At 44.3% G+C, this 24,259-nt stretch overlaps 1 protein-coding gene across 2 annotated transcripts in view; it reads right to left on the bottom strand.

Moving 5' to 3' along the window:
• Nucleotides 1-19,931, bottom strand: part of PPP1R21 (protein phosphatase 1 regulatory subunit 21) — a 43,693-nt gene extending 23,762 nt beyond the window's left edge. The window contains exons 1-11 of one of the 2 annotated variants that reach the window (XM_081854651.1): nt 19,771-19,931; nt 15,049-15,117; nt 13,135-13,281; nt 11,006-11,107; nt 6,745-6,909; nt 6,331-6,389; nt 5,529-5,623; nt 3,555-3,607; nt 1,437-1,586; nt 182-283; nt 3-91 (exon numbers count right to left, since the gene is read on the bottom strand). In XM_081854651.1, coding sequence (XP_081710777.1) covers nt 3-91; nt 182-283; nt 1,437-1,586; nt 3,555-3,607; nt 5,529-5,623; nt 6,331-6,389; nt 6,745-6,909; nt 11,006-11,107; nt 13,135-13,281; nt 15,049-15,117; nt 19,771-19,830 — 1,091 coding nt within the window. In that variant the 5' untranslated portion in view covers nt 19,831-19,931. The remainder of the gene's footprint in view (nt 1-2; nt 92-181; nt 284-1,436; nt 1,587-3,554; nt 3,608-5,528; nt 5,624-6,330; nt 6,390-6,744; nt 6,910-11,005; nt 11,108-13,134; nt 13,282-15,048; nt 15,118-19,770) is intronic. The other variant, XM_081854652.1, reaches the window with a different exon arrangement.
• Between the last annotated feature and the right edge of the window lie 4,328 nt (nt 19,932-24,259).

Here is a 24,259-nt window from a genome sequence, read left to right as displayed (position 1 = left end):
ACCTTTTCAATTGATAAGGAAGAATCTTCCTGAGAAAGCAGACATAAGATGCTAAGTAATCAGAAAAGGATTTCAATTTCACAGTTGTCTCCTTTGAAGAGAAAAGAAGAAAATGTCTCTCAGGTATTTAGTAGCAACCTGTCTCAGACACGGAATGTGACAATAAAGACAACCACATTACCAGAACTGTGACAGTGTCCTCAGTGATGCTCTCAAACAAGTGTAGCATTCCTTCTTCCAGGGGGCGAATATAGGATGCATTTTCATGAAGGTACTGCGAAAACTAAACCAAGAGAGACCTGTCAGTGGTTCCAGCAGGCACTGCTTGCGAAGTCAGGGAACTATTTGGCATTAAAACAGATTACCAGCACTGCTCTTGAACTGCTGTATGCCAGGGGTGCGGTGGACAGATTATTTTGGACTATGGGGGCTGGGAGAGGGAGGAAGTTAGAGAAAGGGAACATTCAGAAACCCTGAAGCAAAACTCTGTGCAGGCATTTTGGCCAAGGGAAGTTAAGACGTATTTTATTTTATTTACAAAACCATATCCTGTGACTATTTACCGTATTTTTCACTCTATAGGACGCACCCGATCATAGGACGCACCTTGTTTTAGAGGGGGAGAACAAGAAAAAAAATATTCTCCCCCTCTCTGCTCAGCGCCCCTTCAGCAAAGCGGCAGGAGAAAAGGAACCCAAAGCCTTCAGAGCGAAGTGGGACCTTCTGCTGCGCTCCAGAGGCTTCAGGCGGCTATCCCTGAAGCCTGGAGAGCGAGAGGGGTCAGTGCGCACCGACCCCTCTCGCTCTCCAGGCTTCAGCACTCCCTCTGCGCTTCGGAGGCTTCGCGTTGCTATCACTGAAGCCAAGGAGCCTGCATTCGCTCCACAGGACGCACACACATTTCCCCTTAATTTTTGGAGAGGAAAAAGTGTGTCCTATAGAGCGAAAAATACGGTAATTATAACCCACAGCTTCATCACTACAGAGCTCCCTAAGGCACCTTACTGTTAAATATTTTCAAAACAGAATACATATAAAAGCAATGCAGCAGCAAAAGCTCAGAACATTACTGCCCAACATCACATAACAAAGTTGTTTGTTTTTTTAAAAGAATCTGGGAATTATTATTTTTATTTTTATTCTTCAACTGGCTTTCCAGCATCTTGGACAGAGAGATAACTGCTCTTTCAGCTGGAGGTGCCAGGGATTGAACCTGGAATCCTTTGCATACAAAACAGCCATAATGTTACCTTGGCAGAAATGTGTGGTGAGAAACTTTCACCCCATTCTGTACAATTTTGCACAAATAAAAAAGGAGATTGTTTTAACAGCTACATTGCATCCGCTGTAGAAAAATGCAGCAAGCTGGCACATAGTGTGCTTATTGTATGTCCACTTTAATCTCTTTACGTAAAGCTCACCCCAAGCCAGCTTACCTTCTGATTTAATGGCGATATTGTATCTGTGGCAGAATCAACAGGGAAAATCTGGACTCGCTGTTCTGTGTAGGTATGGAAATTCAGAAGGGCCGTCACCAGGTCTTGAACAAAGGCCAGCGCTTGGGCAGCAAGGTCACGCAGCTTCAACTGCAAGGTACAAAGAGCAGTGATGCAGCTGATTCTTATTTTGATGGAGAGCAATCTCTTTTACAAAAGGCCTTTCCCAGAACTGCTCCTAACTGAACAAACAGAAGATTCAAATATGACAGACCTCCTCCCTGCTGCAAAGGTTCTTCGGCTGAAGAAGCAGATTAAGAGCACTGTGATCTGATTGTATCAGTGCAAAATCTTGATGATAATAATAATAGTAATAATAAATTTTTATTTGTACCCTGCCCTCCCCAGCCGGAGCCGGGCTCAGGGGGGCTAACATCATGAAACTAAGACAGTATACTAAGAACATAAGAACAGGCAATCAATTAGTTAAAATACATCTTAAAATTAGTTCAGAGCAGATTTAAATCTGGACAGATGACAGTCCACGGGTAAAATTGAGAGCAGTTAATATTCTTCAGAGCCAACTGTTACCACTGGTCTTATAAAGGACCTGTGAGCGGGCTAGGAGGCCTCTTTAATGCTTGTTCTTATACAGAAAGAAAAGAATCAGATTGAACCCTGACCAAAGGCCTGGCAGAACAGCTCTGTCTTGCAGGCCCTGAGGAAAGATGTCAAATCCCGCAGGGCCCTAGTTTCTTGTGAGAGAGTGTTCCATCAGGCCGAGGCCACGCCAAAAAGATCTTAGTGCTTCACATTCATTTTTCAGCAACAAAACCAGAATGCATTTTGTGGTGGGAATGAAAGCCAATATACTAGGCATCCTTCTATCATCTTAATTGTTTAGAAGACCATGTGCAAAGATAATAATATAATAATAATAATTTATTATTTATACCCCGCCCATCTGGCTGGGCCTCCCCAGCCACTCTGGGCGGCTTCCAAAAGAATATTAAAATACTATGATACATCAAACATTAAAAGCATCCCTAAACAGGGCTGCCTTCAGATGTCTTCTAAAAGTCTGGTAGTTGGACAGCAGCAAGTTTTACCGTATTAAAATCTCAACCTAGAGAGTTGGAGCAGTGCTGTACTTCTGTCCCTCATCTACAGCACTAATGCCAAGCTCTTTTTCAGTCTTGGTGGGTGGGGCTGAGACAAATGACTTTTTGCCATCTCCAAGGAGCAGAATTCTGGGAGAGCCCGTTCTACCTCTGAAAACAGGTGGCTGCTCTTTTGACTCTTATGTCAAATTGCTACCAACAGCTTATACGTAAATCCCCCCTTCTGCAGTCATGAATACTTGGGAGGCATTAACCAAGATCTGGCAAGATGGGAAATCCCAGGCAAATGGTGATAAAGGGTGGGCAAGAAGCAAAGGACTTTGGGAAAAAATGCTTAATATCCAACATGTTTCAGATCTCTCAGGTTCAAATACAGTGTAAACTTCAAATACAGTGTAAATTTCAAATACAGAAGTTGAATCTCTTGTATGATCTTCCACAGTATGAGGAAATTGAAGACAGTATAACAAAAGACTAAACTTCAGTCCTTGATGAGGTGCCTGAGAAGTCCGAAATGCATTGGATATTAAAATGTTCCTCCTCCCACTTTGCTTCTTACTTTTTTCCACCCATAGCTAAGAGAGAACCAGCATCCCAGCTTTACAGTTCTATGGTTCTATTATTATTCTATGGTTCTATTATTATTCCTCACACCTCCCTTTTTGTATTCCACTTCAATTAACTGTTTCGGCAATTCCTTTCCATCTTCCTCTGTTTTCTGTCCTATAATTAATCTTAACATATTTTAACCTTGTTTTTTCCTTTTAGTACATTTACAGTCTGTCTGTACCTAATTCCTTATAACATTTCTGCTAAAGCCATATAACTTCATTCCATCATTTTTCTAACATTCATTAATTTTACAATATTTCTGTAAATAAACTTTTTCCAATCTTCTTCCACCCTATGGTTCTATTATTTGCTCTGCACCATCCCAAAGCCTTAAGCCAAAGATGGTGCAAACTTTTTAGGTTAATAATTTAGATTTATTACTCACCTGTCGCCTTCTACTGTGTAACGGCACATTCAAAGCATTATACTGGCTAGACCCTACGAAAAGAAGTATTACAGCAATTATTTTCTCTCTCCAATCCTCCTGCATTGCCTTAGACTGTTAAACCATTCAAGAACAGAGAATCATCTTTTACAAGGTGAACGCCTGACTCCTAGAGCTAGTAAAGGCTAAAAATTCAAATAAATGAATAGGATATTGGCAGGTGCATGTGTCATTACTGAATAACACACTTCAACCCTGATCCCCTTAGGATTTCTAAAGTTCTTTTTCAACAATATAGTAGCATGATATTGTTAAAACTATATCCCACCTTTCTGTCTCAAATACCAGGTAGGTCAGGAATATACATATAAATAAATGGAAGGCCACCTTAAGGCTACAAAGAACTGAAATTTGAATTGAGAACTTCCTAATTTACAGCTCAGTTTTTTTAGCAAATACAGTGCACAAATCCATTTATATTAGGCACATGGATTTCTTAGTAAGCAATGCAAATGAGAAACCCAAATTAATGGTAGGCATTAATCCATAAGACAAGCATCTATTTCAGTAGTTCCGCTTGGCAGACTTGCAACATTTGCCACACACCTTGTCACCGTAAGCTAATTAAGTTTCTGGATGCTCAGGTGGTAACAATAAATTCAAGACAACTTATAAAACGCCCAGCCACGTCAAAGCTAAATTGGGGAAATAAAAGACAATTAAACCTAAACCCACACCTGGCTTAATTCCCAACAAGCTAGCCTTAAAAAAATCAACCACCAAAGCTTAGGAGCATCTACAGAGGAGCATCTACAGTAAATACCTATCTAGGTGCCATTAACAATCTGAACTTAGAGCACAATAGCCAGTTTACAAGAGCATTTCTGACCACAAGGGCAAGGGCAGGCAACTATTATGGGAACGGAGACTGCATTCCCTTGAGAAAAGTGATTGGGGCCTGCAAAAGCCAATGTTGGCAGGAACACCCCATTTTCTCCCCTCTCATTCATACACATTCATCCCTCTCTCTCATTCATCCCTTCCCACCCCCACCAACCGCGCAGAGACTCTACCTCTCTCTGGGATGTCTCCAGCCTCTCCCATTCATTTATATGCTGTCATAAACAGGAATACAACAAAGCAGTGGCTAACACAAAGCTGGGAAGTACAGGGAAGACCATGGGTTGCCGGCCTGTGTCTTTAGAGGGTATGTAGAAAGTGGATGAGTCTTAGGTTCCAAATGCCCCTGCGATGGATGGTTTCAGCTATTCAAGCAAGCCGCAGAGGGTAAACAAGTGGCTCAGGACTTTTCTCTGATGTGCCACCTGGATCTGCATCTCTTGACATGGGAGGGGGACAGGAACAAGCCTTTACTTTTAATGTTAATGAAGGAATAATAAAGAAGAGAGACAAGCCCCATTCAGTGGCTCATTCTGTGGCCAGCAATTGTTTGATTACCCCCAGCCACCCTGCCCTAACATCAATTTCCACTGCATCATCCCTCATGTGATTGTATGTAGAATGTTATGGCATTCGCAGAAGACTATGCATGAGAGAGACAATCTGTTACTAGGAACACAGGGCAGCTGCCAAAAAAGGGCAGCTTATCTGTCGCCTTGCCCTGCCCATCACTTAACAGGTACCTGTACCTGTCTTGGTGCAATTACTGCATACGTTTCACTACCCCTGTTCCAGATTTGTTGGCATAGGCAGAAAATTTGTGTAATTGCGTCCATACATTGGTTGAGTTGTAATACACACTACAGAAACGGAGATGGAAATTTAACACCGCACTGCCATTTTCAGCGGCAGCCTGTGTGCCTAATCAAGCAAAATTCCAGCCAAAGTCTGGTTGCTGACTGGGCAAAACTAAGTTCAATTATTTTTGATGAATTGGGATGGGGAAACCTCAGCTTTTCAGTTTTCTATAGTTTCTTTTTAGCACACAACAAAGGCAATCCATGCAGTACCTACTGGTATCATTGAAAGGAACTTTTTCACTGATGATGTTCAAGGACTCCCCCAGTCTGCTGCTCAAGTCCGCATGAAGGTGCTTTAACTGCTGCTGGCTGGGTGATAAAAAAATAAGACAACAGCATTAACTATTGGGTTTTGGGATGCTTACTTGAAGCTGAAAAAACCAAATGCATACATTTCCCATGACGTTTCACCAGTTATGTCAGCTGATGATGGGCAGGTGAGTATGGGAAAAATCCTGATGGGCCAAACTGGACCCCCTGGTAGGCAAAGATTTCCCCACCCTGGACCTATATATAAAAAAAAGGTAAAACACCCCTGACAGTAAAGTCCAGTCGCAGATGACTCTGGGGCTGCGGCGCTCATCTCGCTTTACTGGCCAAGGGAGCCGACGTTTATCTGCAGTTTTTCCGGGTCATGTGGCCAGCATAACTAAGCCGCTTCTGGCGAAACCAGAGCAGCGCACAGAAACGCTGTTTACCTTCCCGCCACAACGGTACCTATTTATCTACTTGCACTTTGACGTGCTTTCAAACTGCTAGGTTGGCAGGAGCAGGGACCCAGCAACGGGAGCTCGCCCCATTGCGGAGATGTGAACCGCTGACCTTCCAATCGGCAATCCCAAGAGGATCAGTGGTTTAGACCACAGCGCCACCTGCTTCCCATATAAGGTTGCTCTTTATGCCCATGCCTATGCTAAGATGACAACGAAGCAATAATTGTTTTACAACACTATATGCCTCAATAAAATGGAACTCCTAATCACGTCTTTATTTTTTAAAAAAGTCAAGAGCATTACCATTCTTCTGTTCGAACCCTGCAGTCCTTGGCCTCTCTCTCTAGCGTTTGAGATTTGATCTAAAGGTAAGTAGGGAGAACAGAGCTGTCAATAGCTATTTGCACAACCAACTCCACACAGAGATTTTGAGTATGTCTTGTAACTTTAATGAACCACAGTTTATGAACCACAGTTCTGCCCCAAAGAGCACAGAAATCGCTGTTGAATGACAAGAACAACCAAACAAAAAATGAGTAGTTACCTCAGCACCAGGTAAAAAAATATATAATTAAAACAGTCACTCAACCTGCAAATAAAACATTGATTGAAAGAGGAAGAATTTTCCCAGTCCCAAAGAGGCCAACAACATATGAGATGGATAGGCCTTGGTGGTCTGAGATCTAGGACAGGGGGACACACAGCTTTGATACTTACTTCTAACTTGGCTTTATCGCTTTGCAATTTCTCTATTGTGTCCATGTACTTCCGAGTGAGGCCATCCACCACGGCTTGGTGCTGCGCTGCCTCCATCTCCAAGACCTCCAGCTTGCTCCTCAGCTCAGTTTCCAAAAGATTGTGTTTCTCATTGGCTTCAAAGAACTGAAACGAGAAGGGAGAGTCTGATGTCACAGAGCATCACCCAGGGGAGGGCTGGCAGCTCAGATCCAAGGCTACACTGGAACAAGCACATGCCCCTAGGACTGCAGCTCATAAGTAATTTCTGGCACCATTGTTTCCAGGAACGTCATAGGCTGAAAACTCTTACTTTGCCAAAGTGGTACACTTCTATTATACTGGTATTTTCGCTCTTGAACTGGGAAAAAAACAAGAGAGGGCCAAAGTAGATGTGATGCAGGGCATTTGTGCTCAGATTCTCCTGTGGTTTTTTTTTATTAAGTTAATATAAGTGACCCTGGCCAGGGGGGCGGGGAGAGAGAAAACAGATAAGGATCAAGGCATTAATAATCTCTCTGAAGATATATAAACATACGTATACCACTACACCCCTGCTGCTTATACCCACTTTTGTAAAAATCACAGGAGCTCCTAATCACAGATTATCTAATGCTGACATGATCCAATACTGAGTCCTTCGAACACAGATGCTGAAAATTCACACAACTTTAATATCTGGTTTCTCACCTTCTTGGTTTTTTGTTTTTTTAAAACCTTTATCATTATTATTATTTTACTGTTCCACCCCCCACCCCCCAACAAGTATAACATTTGAGCACTTCCTCCACAACTACCAAAATCTCTAGCCTTGTCTGTCTTTGGAAGCTGGACAGGCATATACACTGAAAACATGGGGAAGCTCTGCTTCTGAATTAGCTCTCCTGCAGACAGGTAAAGTAGATTTTTAAAAAAATTATTTTTAATGAAGAAGTTTGAAATACCAGCAATTTCAAACCAGTGCTAAAGAGGAGAAACAAATCACATTCAGCAAAAAATTAAAATTAAGAAATGTTTAATGTAAAGCGAGTGTCCACATGGTATTGGACATATAACGGGGAGAGCCAGATTCAAATTTGGTTCAACCATAAAGCTTTCTGGGCCAGTCACTACCTCACAGCCTTACAGCACAGGGTTGTTATAAAGAAAAAATGGGGATATACCCCTCAAAAATGGACATTCAGTAAATTTAAACAATGAGGTACTGAGATGGAGGGAGCAACAGCCATGCCCATTTTTATTTTTACTTTAAGAGTTCCTAATGCATTTAAGTGCAAATACACATTTACACAAAAATAACTTTATGCACAGCAGCAAGAGAAGAGTTATCTGGCTCCACTGAGACCACAGGTGCTAATCTGCAGGGGAGAATTTAGCTTTAAGCTGAAAAAGGAGCAACTAAGGAAAAAAAAACCTGCAGAAACAATTTGACCAGAGTCTGGAAATGAGAAAGAATGAAAGAAGCTGGTGTGTGAATGCAGTAAGCTTAAATATGTATAGCTTTCTGAGCATTACATTTGGAGGTATTTTGGTTATCACTAGAGCATTTAGGAGAAAGGAAAGGCAGTATGGCTAGTAAATGTGTCTAGTCAGGAAGACAGGGACCTATGCCAGGTGAAGGGGTCATGGCCATTGCAGATTACATAGGAACGGAAGCTGCCTTACAGAGTCAGACTATTGATCCACCTAGCTTAGAATTGTGTTTTGTGAATGGCAGGGGCTCTCCAGGGTTTCAGGCATGAGTTTTTCCCAGCCCTACCGGGAGACGTCGAGGATTTAACCTGGGACCTTTTGCATTCAAAGCAGGTGCTCTACCATTAAGCTATGTGTACAGCAAAGGCTGGTCAGCAAAGAAAAACTGAAAGATGATGTAGCCCAAGCATCTTTCTAGAAGACAGGAGACCAGCCAGCCACAGATCAATCTATGCATTATCCAAACAGCAGAGACACCAACAGATGCATTTAGGGCAAACGACTTCAGTAATGGAGTGAAAGCCACATGTTATACATGCCACTTGTTGGCAACTAGTTTTACCAGTGAGCCTCCCTGCCCTCAAGCCAACATTTCGTCTCTACAAGGAATAGCCAGCAGCAAACAGCAGACTCTGGCACTCATCTCAAGCTTTTCCCTGGGAAGGAGGAACAGGGGATTCAGCTACTGCTTCCCTCTCCTTACTTGAGCTGCTTTTCTCAAAAAAGACACAAAAAGATGAAGAGACTATTCCATATGTGCAGCTTTTGTCTCTGCTCCCTCTGGTCTTCGAGTCCAGAAACTACTTGGGAAAAGGCAAGAGGGAAAGAGAAACGGGGACAAAATTTCCTTGTAAAATTCTGAGGTTTTTGCTTTGTTTATACAATAAAGTGTTAGGATATTTCCGTTCCACCTTAAAAGGGAGCAGGCTTTGTGAGTCACAGAGTCTGCGTATTTCCTGTTCACAGGATGTTTCTGTTTTGATAGAGCTGTTGTCTCTCTCTCTGTGCCTAAGCAGACCGAAGCAGGCAGTCATGTTTTTCTTTGTTCTGACCAACGCTGAATAAACTTCTAAATAATACTCTCCTGAGTGCATCTTTCGCTGTGCATTATCTGCTGATAGAGCGTGCATCTGCTCTGGAATGTCACAAGCTATTTTCTGGAGTTCGTGTCGCTAATTGCTGATACTGTGTTTCTACGGGAGACGCCGTGGAGGCAGTGATGGCCTTTGTCTCCCTGGCAGTATCCCAACAACAGGTTATGGGCCCAGATTCAGTGTTATAATTGTTGTTAGTGAAATAAAATGGCAAAATAGCCCCACAGTCTTTCCTGCATCTCTTCCCTACCCTCCATAGCAACAGAGAAATGTTTTATGACTCCAGAAGAGAGAGAGAGTTGATGACCGGGGAAGGTGTCTCCCCCCAGGTGAAGCACAATGGGCTTGAACTAGATCAGAAGTGTGGAATCTTTTTCAGCCAGAGGGTCACATTCTCTTCTGAGAAGGACCTCAGGCAAACATGGGCAGAGCAATGAATGTAAATTTTCACCTTGGAACAGTAGGCTAGTTTCTGCACACGCTCCTCTCTCTCTGTTCTCCACCCAGGCAAGCAAGAGTCACTGTCAGAGTTCGAGAGCACACAAAAGTGCTGGAGGTGGGTGTAAAGCAGAGTCAGGGAGGAGGGTGGCCTCGGGAGTCCAGGGGGCCAGACAGAGAGGCTTGGAGATCCATACATAGCCTCTGGGCCTCAGATTTCTCACCGCTACATTAGAGAATGGGACGCGGGTGGCGCTGTGGGTTAAACCACTGAGCCTAGGACTTGCCGATCAGAAGGTCGGCGGTTTGACTCCCCATGACAGCGTGAGCTCCCGTTGCTCGGTCCCTGCTCCTGCCAACCTAGCAGTTCAAAAGCACGTCAAAGTGCAAGTAGATAAATAGGTACCGCTCCGGCGGGAAGGTAAACGGCGTTTCCGTGCGCTGCTCTGGTTCGCCAGAAGCGGCTTCGTCATGCTGGCCACATGATCTGGAAGCTGTACGCCGGCTCCCTCGGCCAATAAAGAGAGACGAGCGCCGCAACCCCAGAGTCAGTCACGACTGGACCTAATGTTCAGGGGTCCCTTTACCTTTACATTAGAGAATACTGGATTTGTTCTGATTCTATGATGTACCAAGTGTCTTGCATTCACTTAGTACAAATTTGGCATTTTTTTGGATTCAAAGAAAGCCGGGCATCTTGAAACAGACAAGTCAGGACACTGTGAGAAACAAAGTTCCAAAAGGCAGAACTGGCACAAGGCAGATGGGTCATTCTGTTGTTTAATGTTTCTTAGAAGTTATACATTTCTAGAGAGCACTGCTCCTTGTGGACTACCAGAGTTCATGGGCACAAACTGAAGTATTTCAAAACACAGCAGAGTCACTGAACAAATTGGCCAATCTTACCTAAAAGACAGCCTTTAATGATTTGTTCTAAAAGTCTTACCTACCAGGGCTGCTAACCTTTTTTGGTGGACACCTTTGCCAAACTGGATAAACTATTGTGGGCAACACACACACATACGCATACACAAACACCATAACCAAGTCCATGCAACCTTCTTTATTTGCTACAAGATGTTTCTTTCAGGTCTAATTTTAGGGAGGGGGCGGACTCCTGTGAGTGCCAGAGAAGGCCTCTGTGGGCACATGGGCATCACAATGGCACCCCCTCCTGTACAAGTTGCCATGGAATTTAAATAGCCATAGAATATATTGTGTACTACCAAATTACACACCTGAATATGCAGCCGCTCGTTCTCTTCTATTTTCTTCTGAAGGTCTTCATCAAATACGTTTTTCTGTTCTTGGCTTAACTGGGATGCGGGTTCACCGGTCTTCTAAAAGAAAGCAAAAGCATTCCTGCTTACTGAATGTACTTAAAGACTACTCTATAATCATAGCTCCTGTGGATAGTTAGTACAGCAAAATATTGGAACTGCTTACGGTTTTCATACATGGGATTTCTTTAGAGTTACTATAGAATGGACTAGAGAGTGAGTTTTCAACTTGGGACTTCCTGATCTGTAGCTCAGCTCCTTAGTCATTGACATTAGCTCCTCCCTGAATAGGTTAGGCTAGGTATGGAGAACTTTTGGCCCTCCAGATGTTGCTGGACAACAGCTCCCAGCAGCCCCAGCAAGCATGGCCAAAGTTGGGAGTTGTAGTTGAGCAACATCTGGAGGGCCACAGTTTCATGGAAGCAGCGAGCAACATGGACTCCTGAACCCAGAGCTCCCAGTTCCAGTTCTCTATGGCAGCACATCAACCTCTGAGGGCACCCCACTCTCCTAACTTTCCCTTCATCTATTTTGCTGTCTGCCCAGAAGGCCGTAATTTTGCGCAATTTCTCACTTCCTCAATTGTACAACGGAGAGAATGCGGGCAATGCTTGGCTTGTTTCCTCCTCTTGCTTTTATTGAAGATCCTGCACCACGGGTTCTATAAAATGTGCTAGTCATAACGATTTAATGAGAAGCAGGAAACGAGCAACGAACTGGCTTCAACTAATCTGGCAACATCTGCTTTCAGAGATTGCATCAAATGGCAAGAAGGCACATTACGCAGTTTAGTTGCTCAAGCTAAGGGGGTCCAGTCCTGGGCACTGCCCAGATAAGTGCCTGGGAATCAAGCATAATATGGTACTCAGGGTTCCTCAGAGGAAGGGCATGGTATAATTGTAATAAATAACCAGTCCATTTTTGTTGTTGTTTAGTCATTTAGTCGTGTCCGACTCTTTGTGACTCCATGGACTAGAACATGCCAGGCACGCCTGTCTTCCACAAGACACTCCTTCATGGATCACTGCCTTGCCGTGGCGAAGGGGCTTGAATAACTCAGAGAAGCTATGAGTTATGCTGTGCAGGGCCACCCAAAATGGACAGGTCATAGTGGAGAGTTTTGACTAAACGTGATCCACCTGGAGCAGGAACTGGCAAGCCACTCCAGTATCATTGCCAAGAAAACTCCATGGACAAAGTCCATTTTAGGACACATCAAATACTAAAATAGTGACAGAGAGAGAAGGGGGGGGTTGGAATCAGATAATACAGCTGGAAAGAAACCTCTTAGACAGCAACCCAATGCACAATTACCTTGGAGCAATACCCAAAAAGCACAGTGGGGCTACCTTCAGAGTAAATATGCATTAAGATTGCATTATCAGTATCTAACAGGAAGAGCAGAGAAGACCAAGAAGTAACCGGGAATGCCAAACAGGGCAGACACCAGAGGCACCTGCTGAGGCCTAAATTTCAGCAGGGAGCCCAATGTTCAGAGTCCCTTGAATCTGACCATGGCAGCTCACTTGCTTATCCTCCTTCTCCTTCTGGCCTCAAGGGGATAAGGGAGAAAAGGGTGATGGTAGTGAGGAGGAGCATCAGCTGTTGCCACCTGATTACTTGTCAGCTCTTTGCCTGGGAAAGCCTGCTTTCAAGAAACACTTCCTAGGTGACCTTGGACCAGCCACTTCAGCCTAGTGCCCCAAAAGAAACTGATATATTCACAAAGCAATCCTACCCATATTTACAGTTTGTGCAATAGTGCTTACTCTAGCCTCAATAATACAGACTTCTATGAGCCAACAGAACACATTCATAGAAGAGGTTCCCCACTGCCCCTCTGCATGAGTCATTCCTCTGCCTTGCCCTCCTTCAAACTAGCCCTCCAACTGCTGGAGGTGGGTAATTCTGCCATGTCACAGAGTCGGCCGTGCTCCCTGACCCAAAAAACAGCTCATGAAGAAACTTATTTTCGGATCCAAGAGCAAAGCCTAATACTTCAGGGGGTTATATCTCAACCAAAGGAAGGCTGGGGAAATGCTGCTTCACAAAAATGCTTGCACAGGTTGATTCAGCTAGGTACCCACCTTGTTCTTCTTGCCTTTAGATTCACTTAGGACAAGTTCATCCTGAAGCAGCTCTACCCTCTTTGCCAGCTGTTGGTTTCGAAAGGTCAGACTGTCCATTTCCTGCTGCAGCTTTCTGAGCGACTGGTCCTTCATTTTCAGTTGTTCCTACATTTGGGGGAAGCAGTTTTATCACAATAGATTCCGACAAGATTTTCTTTTTCCTTCTTTTTTACAAAGCAGGAAGCTGTCCTAATTTTTTAAAGAAAGAACACTTCCCATCCCCTGTCTTTACAGAGTGCACTTTCTCCACCCACCAGGAAAAGACAGAAGGGGATCTATGAGATCTTTAAATGCTAATCAATTCCTTTCTGATCTTTAACTACTCTACGGCTCCAAGAATAGTAAAAGCAAATTCTTATTTACTCCTTCCATATAAATCTGTAGACCGTATACAGGGAAGAGATTACACACTGTGTTATGGGTTGGGAGAGGCATAGCAGATGCTATCTTCCTTAGAAATACTGGAATAAAAAACTGAAATTCTGAAATGAAAACCCAGCATAAGACTAGTTTAAAAGAGAAGTAAAGGCATTTAAACTCTTAACTAGTAGCATCTATTTTAAGCAACCTTAAGTATTTTGCTATTGCTATTTTAAGCAACTCAGAGGTAGGGCAACTGCCTTGCATGCAGAAGGTCCAAGGTTCAAATTCTTGGGTGTCCTCATGTAAAGTTGAGGAAAGCTCCCATCTGAAACATCTGAAGCTAGATGAACTAATGGCCTAACAAAGTATAAAGGAAATTCCTATGTTTCTAAGTTCCTGTGCTTGCTCTTGAGATTTTCCCAACCCTGTTAATAAAAGCAATCTTTTGGATACACATGTTGATTCTGGCTGTACCACATATACACATTCAACCAGGCTGGCAGTACTGCAGGAGAGTTAGGCAGATGTCATTTTTTCCCAGCCCCTCTGTGCAGCTTTCCTGCACAGCTTCAGAGAGGGAGGAACGTAAACCACTTTATGAAAACCAGGTGGCAAATTATTTATCCACCCTTATAGCAGCAAGAGAGAGGAAGAAATGAAGAACTATGAGGATTGAATTCATTTCGTTCCTTATTCATATACTTATTGGATTGATACCGGCCTTTCCAGCAGCACTTTCAAGGAAGCTAAAAACATTACCATTGCACAAGCCAGTTACTGTAATTTGGTAGAAAATCATAACAAAGAGCGATCTCCAACAAAGCAATTCCATTAGTGCAAGGGCTTCCGTTTGCACAACTTCCACTCCTGGCACGATCTGCCCAAATCTGTTCTGCAGGGTTGGGGAGACCCCCAGAACAGATTTAGGGCACAGATAGAGAAAGAGGAGAGGCAGGAATTTCTATTGCACAGCCAAAAGTCCTGGCGCTAATGGAACTACTTCAGTGAGAACCACCCAGACAAAAGAAATCGTATGATGATTCTTGAAGTAAACTTGGAGAACAGAATCTGGCAACTCCCTTGGGTGCTGTCAGTTAAGAGTTATGTTGATAACAGTCCTGGAAAGCAGATGTGGAATTCTGCCCCTCCCTCTGCAGCTGTAAGTTAGTGGTCCTCTCTCCAGTAGCAGTAGTGGTGGAAAACAGAAGGCTGGCTTTCATTGGCCTCACCCTCACTTGCCAGCAGAGAGGCGTCTTCTGCAGAAGCAGCAGCAACAGATCTCTGTAAGATTCTATCAATACATGCTGTGGTGCGTGTTCTTCAAATATCCAAGAGATGCTTGACACCTTATGTGTCAACAAAAAACAGCCTGACCCTTGAATGTATGTGTGACATGGAGCTGGTGCCAACCCTGTACAAACAAGGCAGATCTGTACAGAACTGTGTATGTAAGCAAGCAGTAAATGTCAGAATCAAGCTCATTTTCACTTCATTGTTTTAAAAGCATACCTTCAGTGATGCTGAATTTGCTTGCTCATCCACCACACCCTTTTTCAGTACATGGTTCTGAGCTCGAAGCTGCAAAAGAGAGACAATGAGAAATCATTAACTCAATGATGAAGCAATGAGGTTGCATCGAGCTGATCATTAGCCACCTGCAAAATCTTGCCTTTCTCTAGGAAAATAAGCAGCACAGAGGACCACAGAAAAAGCATAAACGTCATTTGTAAGCTCATAATATAGAATCTAAATTAAATTTTAGACTTGGGCAAGTCAATTTAGCCACCTAATTTTTTCAAGATGCGAAGGGCATTGCCAAGCTGAAACAGAGAACTTCCAGTGCAAATCTGATTGTGGTTGCTAAAGTACTTTTAGCTACAAAAGGTCTGGAGATATTGGCTCCATGGAGAATTTGATGGCATTGGTTCACAGTGTATCTCAGTAGCCCAGTGATTTTTGAAGTAGAAGAATCTGGAGCTTTGCAGGTCTATTGGACTCAAAAGTGACACTACCACAGAATGGTCTGCAAACTATTTACCAGGGAAGGTCTCCATCTCAGTAGCAGAACACATGCTCTGCTGCAGAAGGTCCTAAGTTCAACCCCTGACATCCCCAGGTGGGGCTGGGCAAGTTTCTCTGCCTGAAACTGTGAAGAGCCTTTAGCAGTGAGGGTAGACAAAACTGAGCTGGACCGACTGGTGATCTGACTTGGAATCGGTCACTTCAGTTGCCTATCAATGGTTCCAAATCCCCAATTAGATGGATAGTAATAAGTATGGCTCCCTGAAAAATATATTGCCTCCTGCAACTGGTCTTTCTCTTCAATATGAAGGTGCAGGGGAATGTTGTGTGGGCTGTGTTCTAAGGTCACATGCAACTATCACAAAATGCAGCAGGCCTGGGCATTGACACACGTGGCGCTGACCCGAAAACTAGAAAATGTCGTCAATGAAGCTGATGTAGGAAACATTCAACAGCAGCAGTACACGACACTTGCAATGTTTCATTTAAATTACAGTTTTAAAAATCATACCAAACATTAAAACAGACTGTCCTTGCTCTTCAAAAAAGTCAAACATTTTCTCTTTGGGGGATGGTGGCTGAAAGAGTCCAAATTCCACTTCACCCTTTTCAGAATGGAAGTGCGTTTGATAGCCGACTGGGCGGTGTTCCTTTGTGTGCATATTTACACGACTAGGAAAATGAATTTTAGTGCTTATTTTGATAAAATGTTAATGACACTGGTGAACAAGGCATTTAAACGACAAGTTACTTTCCCAGTTGACATGGCATGCAAAATACACATTTTTAAGCCATTAACTGTTTTGTTTCATATTTCCACACTACAACACATAGTGGTGCTTCTTTATGTATAGTAGGCATGTCCAACAGGTCGATCACGATCTACTGGTCGATTGCGTGCGTGTCCCTGGTCAATTGCACCCGTGCGGTCCTTACTGATCCCCCCCAAAAAGCTCAACGTTAGGTCAGTACTCCCCTTAAAAAAGCTCAACAATTTATTCCTGACTATGACAATGGGTAGATCACAGCCAGTTTTTTTTATATACCGGGAGTAGATCACAGTCTCTTGGAAGTTGGACGAGCCTGATCTATAGGATTACCAGCGTATGTTTTGCTCCAAACAGGTTCATCTCTTCTGTTGGCATCCATCTTGGGAGACCATGCCTTTAGGGGTGAAATCAAACTCTTCTAACCCACGTTGTCTCTTACAGTGATATCTACCTATCATTGAATGGCCATAGTGGTCTCATGTACAGTGGTGCCCCGCAAGACGAATGCCTCGCAAGACGGAAAACTCGCTAGACGAAAGAGTTTTCCGTTTTGGAGGTGCTTCGCAAAACGAATTTCCTATGGGCTTGCTTCGCAAGACGAAAATATCTTGCGAGTTCCTGCGGGGGTTTTTTCCTCTCCCCCCCCCTTTTTCTAAGCCGCTAAGCCGCTTATCTGCTAAGAGCCGCTAAAAGCCGCTAAACCGCTAATAGCACTAATCCACTAAGCCGTCAATGGGCTTGCTTCGCAAGATGAAAAAACCGCTAGACGAAGAGACCCGCGGAACGGATTTTTTTTGTCTTGCAAGGCACCACTGTACCTAGTAGTTAGATATAGTACTCATGATAGGGGTCTTGATTCAGGAAAACCTGAGCTCTCTTTTTTCATTAGGCACTGTTAGAATCACTGCCATTATCTCTTCCTCTTAGCTGTTGTAGATGGAAGCCTTATGGCAGAGCTTTCCAAACTGTGTCGAGATATGTAGGTATGTAATGTGAACATTCCTTGCGCTCCTCCTGGGGTTGGAAAGAAGGGTTAGTTTAACCTCCGGTTTGCTAGCAAAACTGAATTACTGCATCGCGAAATGATGCATGTCTAAAAAGTGTCACCAACATGAAAAGTTTGGAAAGCTCTGCCTTAAGGGATAAATCAGATGTGCTAAGGGAGTGGGGGGGGGGAGGGAAGACTGACTGAACATCTCACCAACACTAAAGACAAAAAATATGAAGGATAGCAATAATTCAGCAGCAATGTTAAAAAAAAGAAAGAAAAAGTTGTATCTGGACAGGAGAATCAAGAGATCCACATTATCTATAGCTGGTAACTCTCACTACCAAGGAGGGCATCACTATACTAATAAGAAACTATTATTCTTAAGTGTAAAGAAGCAACTTCAAGTTAGCCCTGTGTACAGAGGAACCTCTGTCTCAATATTAATAACAGAAGATGTTGAAAAGACAGGAAAAACAGATGGCACTTCAAAACTAGCAGTAAGGAAGTATATATACTTCCTCATGACAGAGAATCTGTATCACTACCAAGAGAGACTGGTAGCAGGAAGTATCTCGGAACAAGTATTCATGTGTGTATGTGTGCATCTCCTGAGAAACTGAACTATGCAAGAATGTAGTGTACCGATAGTGCAGACCTGCTGCTGTGGAATTAACACACAAATGCTGGTGTCAGAATTAGAAGTCGTCAGTCATATTGTAAGAGGGAGATTGTTACATCGAAGAGCTTCAGCATCAACCCCTTTAAGAAGTGTTAGTATCACAAATAAGACTTTTTAACACTTCAGTCAATGAAAATTTACATCATAAAAGCTAGTTAGATTTTAAGATGCTACTAAGCTTTTAAAGTGCTTTTTATTGATATTTTTAATATACAAGGGCTAGCTGAGCACACCCATGCATATGAAAATGCCTAAGGATACAGTAATCACTTTGTTGTTGTTTTTTTGCAGGACAAGCAACTGCTTTGTAAAAGGCAAAAGCCCCAGCACTGTATCAGCACTAAGGGCTGGTATGGACAGCTCCTGCATTAATATTCCCTAAGTACACAAAACAGAAAACAACAGCCACCATCACAGTGAATGCAAGAAAGCAGCTGTGCAGAAAGTATACTCTTTATTCAGCATCTAGCTGTCCCCCTGCAAGGAATGCAAAGATCTTAGGAGCCCATCTAACCCAGCATCTTATTTTCACAGTGGCCAACCGGACGCTTATGGAAAATCCACAGGCAGGACCCGAGTGCAACAGTGCTCTGCTCAGTTGCGATTTTCAGCACCTGCTTTTAAGAAACATACTCGCCTCCAACAGTGAAGACAAAACATAGCTTTTGTGGCTAGTGGCTATTGACAAGCCATATCCTCATCTCTGAAAAAAGAGGGGGAGGTATGTGTATCTGCCATCCCCCCTACACTCTCCCTTCTGCCCTGGGTTAGACATTGGGATGGGCAAGTACGAACAGGCTGGATTTGATCCAGGAATGTTTAACTGCTGAGCCCTGGCTCCTCACACCATGCCGATTTGCAGGTACAGTCATACCTTGGGTTACAGACCCTTCAGGTTGCGTTTTTTCGGGTTACAGATGCGCTGAAACCTGGAAGTACCAGAACGGGTTATTTCCGGGTTTCGGTGGTCGTGCATGCAGAGAAGTGCTAAATCGCGCTTTGCGCATGCGCAGAAGCACCAAATTGCAACCCGCCGTGCGCAGACACAGTGCTGCAGGTTGCAAACATGCCTCCCGCACGGATCACCTTCGCAACCCTAGTATCCGCTGTACACACTCTGGAACCTCTTATGCCCTTTTAAAATGGGGGCGGGCGGGTTGGAGGCGGTTACTGGGTTGCTTTCATTTTATATTTTGTGGTTTTATACTATATTTTGATTTTGCTCTGTGAACTGCCCTGAGAACTCTGGGTATAGGGCGGTATATAAATTCAATAATAATAATAATAATAATAATAGCAACCTGCCATGCTATTTGCCCATCTAGCCCAGTACCGTCTGCTACAATGTGCAGGAGCTCTCAAATACGAGCAGCTCCCGTTAATTAAAACCACCACCTGGAACTGCCAAGGACTGAAGCCTTCTGCACGCCAAGCATGTGCGCTGCAACTGAGCCTTGGCCCTTCACCCCCAAATAAACAATGACACAAGTCATCTCTTGTTGCCCGAGGTAGCTCAACACTTCCCACGGGAGGAGAGAGCTGTCTCTGCCCGGCTGCAACAGGACTGGGGCCGGGAGGAGGAAGCGGCGGACCCTGCCTCAGTCCCAGGGCGGAGGCGAGCGGGGTCCGCGAAAACTGACCCTGCGGGGCTCCCGTACCCTTGCGAGGGTCCCCTCAGTATGAAGGGACCTGGGGCGGGGGCGTCGCTACGAGGCCGCCCCGCGAGGAGGCCTCCGCGTCGAGGGGGCGGCAGCGGCGCGGCCCAATACCTTGGAATACTCCTGAGCCAGCTTCTGGTACTTCCCTTGCAGCTCGGCAGCCGCCGCCATGGCCGCTCACCGCAGGCGCGGCTGAGGGACAGGGAGACCCGCTATCCGGAGAGCCGCCCCGCCGCTCAGCCCACAGCGGGAGACGCACTTCCGGGTTCGGGCGGAGCTGGCGCGCTGACGTCACCGCGCAGCCTCGGCCCGGCACCCGCCGGTCCGCCATCTTGGATCCCCTACCCGACCAGCGGCGGTTGAAAAGGGAAAAAAGGGAGCGGGTCGGGAGGGGGGTAGCAGGCGACGTGAAATTGCCCCTGCCGCAGTAGGCACTGCCGGGTGAGGGGAGCGGGGCTTGAACCATAAACGGCCGCTGCCCGTTTTCTCGTGGACGGCGGCCGGCCAACGGAAGTCGGGGCGGAACATGTGATTGCGGGCGCCTCTGCGCGCGTGCGCGCGCCGCTACCGTCGCCATGGTAACCGGCGCCCTGGTCGCCGTGCGCGGGGCGTCTTCTACGGCGGTTCGGCTCAGTGGCTACGGGGTTTCCCCCACGGGCCGCGGCTATGGACGACGCCTCCCAGAATGCAGCGGGGCGGCGTTGCCATGGCAGCCGTAGATCCTTTTTCCCAGGGCTGGGAACACAAAAGGCCGGAGCTGGGGCTTCGCTGGCTGGGCTGATGCCTGGAGGGGAGGCCCTTTTCTCCACGGGCTTAGGCTGCGAGCGACCCTTGAATTTGGCGGGCCTTGTTTCCCAGCAGGGAGGGGTCAGGGTCGCACTGCTGAGCTGACTTGGGAAAGAAAACCTGTCGCACCAAGTAGCCTCTCCATAGGGTTGCACTGTGGGCATCTGGAGAGGACACAAACCATAGAATCCTATGGAAGGGACCCCTGAGGGTCATCTAGCCCAACCCCCTGCAATGCCGGCATAGGCAGCTGCCCCATATGGGAATTGTTTTTTGTTGTTTTTTTTTAGATGATGTTTTATTAGATTTTATCAAGGAAAGAAAAGGTTACATAAGAAAACACAAAACATAAAAACCATACAAGGAGCATCAAAATACAAAAATGCAAACAATTAACATATAAAGAAAAGGAAAAAGGAACAAAAAATAAGTCAAGAAAAGGATTCAAAAAGTTAAAAATAAAGATTCCTCTTTTTGATTTCTTACCATTCATAAACTTATTTTCCTGACTTCCTCACGCCCCCTTTCTTGTATTCCAATTTGAAATTAATTAGCAAATTCCTTCTTGTTAATTTTATCCTTAATTATCTTTCTTCACAGATTGTATTTTCCTAGTTTTCTTTTCTTTTCTTTTTACTAGAACCCCTTCATTTCATTTCAATGTCATCAACATTCAAAAATTTTACAATGTTTTTGTAAATAAATTTTAAATTTCTTCTAATCTTCTTCCAACAACTCTTCTCCCTGATCTCGGATTCTGCCAGGCCCCATATGGGAATTGAACCTGCATCCTTGGTCATTATCAGCACCAGGCTCTAACCGACTAAGCTATCCAGGCACTTTAGGAGTCTTCACTCCTGAACACAGCATTATTGAGGACAAAGTGGTTTAGGTGGCCCTGGCCAAAGTGATGGCCAACATTTTGGGCGGATGAGGCAAATGCAGTGAGGTGAAGGTCGCCAGTGCCTCCCCGCTATTCTCCCTGCATTGTTTGAGGCAGCAGCATACCTCTGAATGCCAGTTGCTGAGAACGGCAGGGCTGCTATTCTTATTTAAAACATTTACATACTACCATTTCTTCCAAAAAAAGCTCAAGGTGGTGTACAAGGTGATGACCCTTGGGGTCCCTTCCAAAAACCTTGTGAGGTAGGTTGCGTTGGTGGCTGGCCTAAGATAATAATAATAATAATGATAATTTATACTCTGCCCTCCCTGGCCAGGGCTGGGCTCAAGGCAGCTAACCCCAAATATAAATTACAATAAAACGTAATAGAAAAAAACAGTTAATTAAAATACAGCTTAAAATGCAGCCTCATTTTAGTAGCAGCCCATAAATCAAGACCATAAAGGGAGGGAACATCAGATATTCACCCAATCCAGCTATCCAAGCTGGTCCTACATGGGCCAGCAAAAAAGCCCAGGGAAAATTTATATACCAAATCCCATATAAGGGGTCAGACTGAGTCCAAACCAAAGGCCAGGTGGAACAGCTCCGTCTTGCAAGTCCTGCGGAAAGATGTCAAGTCCCGCAGGGCCCTGGTCTCTTGTGACAGAGCGTTCTACCAAATCGGGGCCAGTGTTGAAAAGGCCCTGGTCCTAGTTGAGACCAATCTAACCTTGTTGAAGCTCAGGACCTCCAAAGTGTTATTTATGGACCTTTAAGGTCCTCCGTAGGGCATACCCAATGAGTTTCATGGCCAAGTGGGGATTCGAATCCTGGTCTCTCCGTTCATAGTCCCAATGCTAACTCAGTGGTTCTCAAGCTCTTTGCTCTGGACCACATTTTCAGAATAATAGTTTGCTCACTCCACACTGAATTTGTAATTGATAAAAAATACATTGGAAAACAAAAAGAAAACTCCTAGCAGTGGTTGATTTATAACGTAGACAACTACTTTTTAATATGATAATGGGGCAACCAGAAAGTATAAAACAAAAGAAAATGAATCATTCCCAAGATATAAATGAGCCTTGTTACTTATGTACCTTAAGTATGTGTACAAACTCAATGAGTGCGCTTGCTTTCGCTGGGTAATCTTATTTATAGTAGGTCTAATCAAAACACTCAAATTAGACCTATGCAAATAGGCCTTTCTCTTCTGATCTTTAATTTTTTCAGAAAATATATTCTGCAAATAATAATAAAATATTATACTACACTACACTTAAATATTTCTTTGATTGCCCTTGAATCTTCCTGCCACACTGGCCATCCTCTTTGCACAACAGTGTGGTGCACCACTGCTCTAACCATTACACCACACTGGCTCTGCTTTCAGGCTTCCCACAGTGGTTATCTGCTTGGCCACTGCGAGAAAACCAGGATGCTGGACCAGGTAGTCCTTTGGCTGGATCCAGGACCAGGAGGGCTCTTCTGATATGGGTGGTCTCCCAATGACCACCCTGCGATTGGCAGACAACGAAGGCTGTGGCAAACTGGCCCAGGAATAGCAGGGACTGCCAGGGCCCAATGACCTGCCCAAGGGTACCAGGTGCTAATACCTGCCGTGCAGTTACCTGTCATTGGAAGTGAGGTGGGTGGTGCCCTGGGACAGTCATTTTCGGATGTGGCACCCCAAGTTCCTAATGATTCCCCCAGGAAGGCTTGCGTGGCATTGTGCTTGATGCCATTTTGGCACCAGGTGAAAAACTTTTCAGTTGCTTGGGACTTTAGATCTTTTAATCCTGTTTCATGGTGGTTGTTTCATTTGAATATAATTTCAGTGCTGACATCTGTGCTGCACTACTGTTTTATTGCCTAACTTAGAAGCCTCACTACTCCAGCAGAATGCCAAGTACAACAGTGGTACGGAGACAGAGTATGCGGTAGGGGCAACAGTGATGTAAACCAAAGTATACAAAGTTTTAAAAACCCAGATAGCACAGAAAATATGAGAAAATTCATGCTTCAACGAAGTCCAGGTCATAATGGGAATTTGTAGCTGTTGTTACAGGTAGAAAAGGCTTAAACTTTGACAGAGATTCCAGAGGTACGTGTTTAATTTTGAGCTGTGCCTAAATTTTTTTTTGAAGATTTAAGTCACTTCTCTGGATACTGAAATCCAATTACAGTGGTACCTCAGGTTAAGTACTTAATCCATTCCAGAGGTCCGTTCTTAACCTGAAACTGTTCTTAACCTGAAGCACCACTTTAGCTAATGGGGCCTCCTGCTGCCGCCGCACTGCTGGAGCACGATTTCTGTTCTCATCCTGAAGCAAAGTTCTTAACCTGAAGCACTATTTCTGGGTTAGTGGAGTCTGTAACCTGAAGTGTATGTAACCTGAAGCGTATGTAACCCGAGGTACCACTGTAACGTTTTACACATTCCCTGTGAATAACCCAATTTGCTCTTTATCTTGAAGTTCACTAGGGGGAGCTTTTTGTCTGTGATTGGAATGTAAGTTCCGCTTTTCTGTACAGTACTTTCAGAAATAAAATAGAAGCTCCCAATTCAACTAAAGTTGGTTGTGTGACTAAGGCCGAAACTAGACAAGTCACCACTCGTACAATTAGCAATTGTGTGAATGGCTTTTAAAAAGTAAATAGCATGTGTGTTGAGTGGGCACCCAATGTGGTCTCTGTTTGGACCCAGGCCCCACTTTGCAAGGAAGAAAACCTTTTATTATTTACTTGAAGTATTTCCACACACCCCTCGTCATCTGAAAAAGGTTCACAGAGCAGCTTACAGAGTTCTTTCTGGATCAGAGCAAGGATCAATTCCATGTACACTGTATATCACCCAGGACTGAGCAATGTATTGAATTGGCAGGAAGCGATTCATAAATGAAACAATAACCAAAACAAAAATTCCCC

The sequence above is a fragment of the Podarcis erhardii genome (assembly GCF_964252035.2).
Source record: "Podarcis erhardii genome assembly, chromosome: 3".
Taxonomy (NCBI): domain Eukaryota; kingdom Metazoa; phylum Chordata; class Lepidosauria; order Squamata; family Lacertidae; genus Podarcis; species Podarcis erhardii.
The sequence above is the reverse complement of the archived record's forward strand: the minus strand, read 5'-3'. Positions and strand labels throughout refer to the sequence as shown.